This window comes from Chaetura pelagica, unplaced genomic scaffold (genome assembly GCF_000747805.2).
Source record: "Chaetura pelagica isolate M959 unplaced genomic scaffold, ChaPel_1.0 scaffold36, whole genome shotgun sequence".
Taxonomy (NCBI): Eukaryota; Metazoa; Chordata; class Aves; order Apodiformes; family Apodidae; genus Chaetura; species Chaetura pelagica.
Window position 1 is genome coordinate 3081939 of NW_009953726.1, and position 8425 is coordinate 3090363.

General features: G+C 37.7%; 1 protein-coding gene across 1 annotated transcript in view; it reads right to left on the reverse strand.

The window, feature by feature from the left end:
- Positions 1-3195: 3195 nt before the first annotated feature.
- Positions 3196-8425, reverse strand: part of PPM1A (protein phosphatase, Mg2+/Mn2+ dependent, 1A) — a 13503-nt gene continuing 8273 nt past the window's right edge. Inside the window, exons 4-5 of the mRNA XM_010000683.1 lie at positions 6458-6515; positions 3196-4117 (exon numbers count right to left, since the gene is read on the reverse strand). Coding sequence (XP_009998985.1) covers positions 4088-4117; positions 6458-6515 — 88 coding nt within the window. The 3' untranslated portion in view covers positions 3196-4087. The remainder of the gene's footprint in view (positions 4118-6457; positions 6516-8425) is intronic.

Sequence of the window (8425 nt, forward strand, 5' to 3'; positions counted from 1 at the left end):
AAAAAAAAACTTTTACCAAAGCAAAATGTTTGTCTTAAGCAGAGAGCTGAGAAAGATCTGCCAAGGCTTCGATCCTCCCTACAGAGGTCAATCATTTATCTGCATTTAGGGTGTGGTTTCCCAAACTGTGGCAGAAAGGGTGGTGCAACTGTTGCTTTGCTCTCAGTCCTGTCTTCCCACTCTGTGTCTTGCCTTCAATCCAGCTAGAAGAAGCTGGCACATCAACTTACCCAGCTAAGAGGCCAGATCTATTTTTTTTCCTCCCTAACTGCACTGCCACACAAACATGAGTGCTGGCACTAACAGGGCAGTAGGGGCAAACTTACAGCAACAGCTTAGGCTTGATACAAGCTGACCATGAAACCACATCCATGGCTCATAAATTACTAAGAAGTGAAATGCAATAGGAAGTCTACCTTATCCCAGGGTAACAAATTAAGATGGGATTCTTATCAGGGAATCAATTGCAGTGAAGACTGTTCCCTTTTTTTTTTTTTTTAAATCACCTTTTAAAGTGTCCAATTCTTGCAATAAGCAAAATGGCTCAGGTTTTAACCTACATAGGTGAGACAGGACCAGCTTTGCAATAAACAACGTGATGGATGCTTAAAGTCAGTTTATCATAAGTACATCTTGGAATGACTACCTTTGGCACCTACATGAACGATCAAGTTAAGTGCTACCATTACTCTCTGCTGCTTAATATTCATCAGGCACCTTGCTGGCATGACACAAGTTAGGGCTGCTGCAGTTCAGAGTGATTAAAGGACAGGAAAAGCAATTTCTCTCTCCCGATTCCAAGTTCTGCTGGAGGGTTAACAGGAACGATGGCCACGCATCCAGGTTTCTGTGGTGCTGCTCCCCAGCTAGGTAAGGACAAGCCACCTAAAGGCTTCACAGCTTCCATAGGACCTGCAGGTTTCTGCCCCACCACGTGTGCTGGAGACTCAACTCATACAACAGGTTTACAAAGCCTTGGAAATCTTAGGACCTTACTTGGTGCTGCATTTAGCTCATCCAACATGGGTTTTTAAAACGTGTTTTAGAAGCCTCTGTCTTGAACATATTTCAATGCTGAATTAGTGAGAATTATTTGGAACAGTGGTCTACAAAGCAGTACAGGGATTCTCCCAGAATGATCAGTGAAACATTTAATCTGACTGTAACAAAACTCACAGAAACTGAAGCCAGTGAAGCTGTCAAATGTAGAAGGAAAACAAAGATGCATGGCATAGGAAGCAAAGTAGCTTTACAAACGTAATTTCCTTTTAAAAACAAGCAAACTGGGACCCCTCCTATTTGAACACGTATTTAAAAATACATCATTTAACATCACACAGTTTTCATTTTTTTGTCACACAGGAGTCTTTTTTTCCAAGAGGGAAATAAATAGCACACAATACTTAAAGAAAAAAATGAAAATAAAATAAAAATTGCTGCCTTGCCCCTGAGGTGCTAATGTTTTTAGCATTTCAACAAAAAAGTTTCTGGTGCAAGAAGGAGATGCACAAAGGTGCAAAAGTGCCTTTTTTCTTTTCAGAGCAGTGAAAAGTTACAGCTTGCCTCTTCTCTAGGATGCTTTATATACTTAGTTTATGTTGTAATCAAAGTCTGTATCTAAAATGGCAGTGTTTATGCATACATCATAATTCAGTGCTCTGACCTCATCACAATGCTGATGCAGGCAGGGGAGAGAAAGGCCTGAAACGGGCTTTCTGCCACCACCCTCAAACTAGTTACATTGCCTGTAGCAACAGCAGAATTACCTTCTTTCTAACCTTCAGGAGACCTCCTAAGAAGAGGCTTTAAATACATCATTTGTAACCGAGACAGTTTAAGTGATTATGGTTTGAAGTATGGCTTTTCACACCACAGTTTTGCTTCTAATTTTTAAAGTTGCAAACTCAAAGGTTCCACAGTCCAGTTTAAGGTTTTGCAGTTGCTAAAACTAAACTTTAGTCTCTCTGAAAAAGGACAGAACTTCATCTGCCTCATTCCTACCCCTAAGTTTAGCTTTTTTTGCACTAATACGCCACGTATTATTAAATATGCTTGTTAATTAGGTGCCTGTGAAGCTATAACTTAACATTATTATAGTTTTGCACTCTACAACAAAATTAGACATTTTAAGCATTTATTCATATGTAGGTAAGGAACTGGTTCTTTACGCAAAAATTGCTATAAATTTATAAATACAAATAGTGCTTATGTTCTCTTCATTCATGCTTGAACAGATTACAAACTGAATACAATGAAGTTACGTTTAAGCACCCCACATAGACAAGAGGGATAAAAGAAAAGTTTGCTGGTATATACTATACTTAGTTCCAAGACACTATAAGTTAATTTTTCACTGTTCAGTGTTCCCTAACTCTGCTTTAGTTTTAAGGCTATATATACAAATATGTATATTTCAAAGTTAAGGGAAAGACAAATATAGCAAAATGCATTGTACTACATTTTCCTATCCAAAAAAGTAATTATACACCAAGTTTTGATTCTGTTTAACTGCAGTAAATGTTACAATCTACTTGTTTTACTGATTTTCCTTTTGGGGAATCTGCCTACTAAATGAGTAAACTACATATTAAATACAATATTCTCAACCAAAAAGACAATACAAGGTGCACGAAATAGCAGTTTTGCAAACACGACTGACTCGAAAACGGAATTTCTGTATGCTCAATGGGAGAAAGCTAAGCTTAAATCAAATTAGTTTATTATCTTATAAAATTTTAAATTAGAATTTTAAACAACGAACAGTTAAATATTGTCAACATGCTATATCTCAAATCACAAATACTGTTTAACCACTAGTCTCTCATTCTAAGTAAGTGGGTCAATTAAAAACACACACCATAAAACGTTAAAGATTGTCAGGCTTTGACAAATGTATTTTTATCAAACAGTAGGCAAATTCAAACCAATGCACATCTTCAGTGGGGAGAAAAAAAAACAACCCAACACAAAAAGCCTGAAAAAACCCACACTTGTAAAAAACAGGGTAACAGATTAATCCCACATCATCCTCTAGCATATGGCTATGTCTTGGGCAATAATCAAAATCCTTCCCATTTGAAAAATGGGCTACCAATTAATAAAAATATTCTTCCACAAGTAAAATATCATTTACAATGGCACTGACATTTTTAAAAAGGCAGGAAAAAAGGAATTACACATTTATGGATAAATTTCTTGTTTGTTAAATCAAGCTTTATTGATAAAATGGAATTCGAAGTATTTTACTTGGAACAGCAGCAGACCCAGCCAATCAGGATTGTAAAAATGCTGCAGACTCCTACTGGATGTAGAAAGTTGCCTGTTCATGCTCAGTGATTAGTAGTTTCAGGTAAGGGTTAATGCAAAAAGAGGTGCAAAGAATCAAGGCATTCTAATCCCAAGGTTTGTACACGTACGGACATGATATTATTAACAGGGCATGATTTAACTCCCACTGAAGTCAGAACCAGAACTCCCTTTAATTCAAGGCGAGAGCCAGAACGTGTCCAAGGTTCGCTGAGAAATGTGCACTACTCTTCGTTATTTTTCCATTGCCAAGCAAATTCACACACTAATTTCTGGTGAGTTGCCCACAAGTTCAGCTTTCATATATAACAAGAAGTTATCTTTACAGTTTTGTGCACCTCTTGAGCACCTAGCTGGCTAGGCTGCTGCTCCTTGCAATCCAAAACCACAACATGAATTTAAAGGGATATATATTGTTGCATCACACAAGCCAAACATTTCTTCTAACCTTTATAGTGATTTAAAGCAGTTCATAATTAAATATGAGCATTTTGTACAAAGACAATTGCACTTTACAAAAACAAAAATCATACAACATAAATTGCTGGAGTCTGATTTACAACATGAATTATGGTTTGAAATCACGTTTACAGAAGTCTGTTTTACAAAAGAAGATCAGTTCCTGGGCTAGATGTCGTACTGCTGTAGTCGCTCTCACCAACACATCATATTCCCTTCTTTTTTTTTAAGGTTGAGGATGGATATTAAGAAGGGTCACTGAGGCTGGGCTGCACTTTCATTTGAAGGATGAAACGTGAACTCCACAGCTAGGTGAGCAGTTTTACCACATATCATCAGTTGAGGCAGAATCCTTAAAGAAAAAAGAAGGAACCCTTTAAAGTCTGGAGTGCCCGTAGTTACAGGAGTTTCTGGATAATCCAGACTGAAAAGGGTGAAGACTTCAATCATTTTAGGAGTGTTTTTTCTCCCCTTTCAGAAACAGCATTTAAGAAGTAACTGAAACACACACAAGCTTACTTAATAAAGCCTTAGCACCAAGACACACTGAAAACTCACCAGGTGATAGTAGCTTTATCAATAGGTAACAGTTTTACCAACTCTCAAAATAATATCCCACAAACACTATTCAAAAGCATTCCTAGAGTAGTTAGAAGCAATACAAAATGAATACACGAACTAAAAAGATGTGTTAAAAGAGGAGGATGTGCCTCCTGCCATTTGTTATCACTACCATCTTTTGTGTTCTCAGCCCTTCCTCCCTGCATAGGAAGATAAACCCATCGACTGACACCTGGTTATAATTCAGATACATTTTAACACTTATAATTTAAGGCTAGAGAAGTGTCCTTTGGGCAACTGCAGGGTACCCTAATTTTAAATGGTAACAAAACTGCAAGGAGAAAAATATGTGTAAGATAAAATGAGATGCAGAGACATGCCACAGTCTAAGTCACAACTGCATGGCCACAGTACATGGCATTATGACCATGCATCGAATACCCAAGTGTCCCTAAAATCTGGTCTATTTAGGCCTGTAGGCAAAAGTGGATTTTGTGTAAGTACCACACCCCTGAAAAAAATTTAACTGATCCTGCTGTCAGTAAAAAAACAATATTAATACAAATCAAGTATTTGACTCAAATATGAGTTTTTAATCCATCTCCTTTTGTGTCATGTCTGTTTCCTTTTCCCTTCTTTAGACTGCTCTATATTCAGCTTTCTGTAACTGCCCCATCAGTTGGGCATGTAGATTAACACTGTGCCTAAGAGGAGGGACCACAGCTCAGCAGCTGAAGCAGCAACTACGTCAGTAGCACAGGCATCAGGGCAAACTGCTTCTGTACAGCAATCTCTGGTTGTTTCAGCATTACCCTTCAGTAATTAAGGGCCACGAGGGGCTTTAACAACAGTGTGTGCTGTGCTTCCACAGCTGCACTTCCCTACCGTTACTAAGACTGCAGGGGGTAGGAATATTATTCCTCATTAGAAGCACGGCCCTACTGATTCCTTCGAGAAAAAAGAAGCTAATTAAGTCTCTAGCAATGCCACACAATTTCTTAGCACTGAAGTTCTGCAGCCTTCATTCAAACTTGCACACAGAATTCACTACAAGCCATAAAAAAGAACAGTTGGCATGGAGGTGTAGTGAAAAAAAAAGATCACTAAAATTACCCTTTGCAAAAGTACCGCCTCCAGTTTTTTTCTTAGAGACCAGAAGTAGCAAAAGCAAGTAATTTTATGAAAGACCAAAATGGTTGTGTTTGTTTCAAGTGCAAGGAGGAAGAATAAAAGCAGTAGTGAGTAGAAACACAGGAGATCCTTGCCAGCTATTCAGTATGCCAGTTTCTGTATCCAAGTTGCCAACTTCATCACAAAAAGAAGTTTGTGTACTGTGCATTTGTGGAACAGGAACATACTACTGAATGTATTCTGAAGGTAAAGCATCCTCTTTCAGCCACTCTTTAAGAATTTTTATGCTAAAGATATAATTAGAACTGCCAAATAAACTAGTACCCACTTGTAAAGCCAATGCACAATTCTTTATGACTGGATTAATTTCACTTATGACACATCTAAGCAAGCAAATAATTTTTGCTGATAGGTAAAGGATCACTAACTCTTAACTACAGCATTTCTGGTGACATTTGTTATTCACAGTGATCTGCCTGCAACTGGCATCACTGTTCATATTTTAGACTTTTGGATTTTTTTTCCCCACTGACAGTGGGCTCATGTCACTCTGATCAGTGATATATAAGAATCTGAACTGTATGTTTGCTGTAAGGTGTTCTATGTACAAGAATAAAAGTGCTTACACAGCCAATTTGGAAAATCAATGTATCCTTAAGCTGATTGTTTCAAATCTGTTTAACCTGCAAGTATAGACTTTCACTTCTTGATATCTGGAGAAAAATGTCTCTCATAAGAGGGGAAAAAAATATACATGACTCTTTGCATCATTTGGCATGAAAGCATTTAGAAAACTAGGCAGGATTCAAGTAAAGAAACTCCAGACAGCAAACAAATCAAACATACCAGGAGTTTTAAGACTATGATCAATAAAAGGCAGCAGAAAATGATTACAAAACATAGTCCCATGAGCATAACATTGCTATTCTTTCTTTAGGGGAAGGGATCTTTAATAATTGGGGCTGGGGAAAAAAGATAATATAAAAGAAAGGATACTTACAGTATCATCATTCCTGTAGGGGTTCAGTCTGTTATAAACGGCTTCAATCACACTCCGTCTAGAGGAAAAAAAAACCCCACAAGATTTTCAGGTTATGTCTCTTTTCTTTTTAAAGTCAAATTCACTAAGTACAATTTTATTTTAAAATGCAGTCTTTAAAAGATTTTTCAATTCCCAGAACCAAGTTCACTGTAAGTTAGCACTAAGTGTAATTAATCATTGAATACAGCTCCCATATCCCCTCTTAGAAGCTTCAGAAACTTTCAGGTTCAAGAAAAATACCAGAGTAGAGCAGGAGGAGAGCACAACCTGCCATGTGGTTTGGTGATACGTCTCTTGACTCTGAAAAAAGGCCATCATGGCATGGATGTTGGAATGCCCTGCTCATCTGCGTGTCTCATGAACACTGCACTAGTACTTCATGTATGATGCCACTTTCATAGGGGAATAGTGTTGTTTTATTTCCCAGATGCACAAAAATTGCATTGTCCTTCAAAAAAACCTGCTAGCATACTTAGGGTCACTTGTAATTAACTTCCATCTCTGGGATTTTCAGCTTTTCTAATATTGATAGGAAATATAGTGACTAAATATTAATAGAAGACCTGAAAACATCAGGTAAATTAACAACATGGGGTGGGTGTAGGGTTTTGTTTGTTTTTATACAGGGGGAAAAGGTTTCTTGAAACCTGATACTCAAAAAAAGCGAGGCTGAAGAGGAAGGCTTCAACTTACCTAGTATATAAGGAAACAAACTTTGGAGGGGGGCAGGAAAGAGGGGAGTAAAAGACAGGAATTACAGACTAGACTTTAAAAGTAACTTTCTTCCAGATCCTTCTGCAGAACCAAGTATGATGAGGTAGCAGACTACAACTAGATACAAACAGACTTCAAAGAGTAACCTTTTAGCTGCACATGAATGCATGCAGAGCAATCACAAAGGAGTGAATCAGAAGAAAAAAAACAGATGATAGGCTTTACAATCATCCCACAATACTGAAAAGTCACAGGGTATAAACACCACAGTGAATCAAGTGCATGCTCACAGGGCATGGAAGAAGAGGCTGAATTTAAAGCAATAAAACCAAGCAATTGCACGCAACATACACTGCACGTATGGACTAGAAAGATTCCCTTATCTTTCAAGAAGTAGGTATCTTTGATTCTACATAAAGGCAGGTTTCTTGAAAAGCATTATATTCCTTCCAAATTGGCAGCAGTGCTTTGAAATACATTAACATCCAATTAAATCCATTACTTCCACCAATCCCTATTGAAGTCAGAATCACTAAGACAAAAAAATCCCATGGAGTTGGTCTCTTCAGACTCCCTCATAATCGTTACTGCTAGCCAAAGGAAATTGAGAAAAATCAATTTGTACTTCGCATTTCATGAATAACTGACTTCACCAAGAATTCAAGCACTACAACAACACATCCTAAATAGATGCTGCCATTATATATAGAATTGCTATCTCCTCTCTTCCTAGTGAAACAGCTCATAGGAGAAAAATTTTGCTTCGTAGAAGTCTACTTTACAGCTCAGTTACCATTTATTCTGTTACATTCCTAGAGTTTCCATGCTCTGGTGTAACAATAGGAAAACCATATTCTGAAGGGCTAAACCAAAACTCTGGAGGGTTAAAAATATAGCCTGTACCGTATGTGCCCAGACCACTTTAGCACAGTACAGGTTCAAGAACAATCTTCTGCAGCAAAAAGCACATGGTCTGGTGTGCAAATGAGAACAGCACATCACAACCTTGAAGACTGAACATGGGTTTGAGAAGCCAACAGAGCATCAACACTAACTGTTCAGGGACAAAGCCAGCCTACATAAAGTTGTAAATTTAACTTCCTGCTTTTCTTTTTTTGATAGATTTTAATCTCTTTTCCAGGTTTGTCACAAGCAGAGATACAAAAGCAAAATTTTAAGCAATTACAACATGGCTTTAGCTTCAGATAGGGA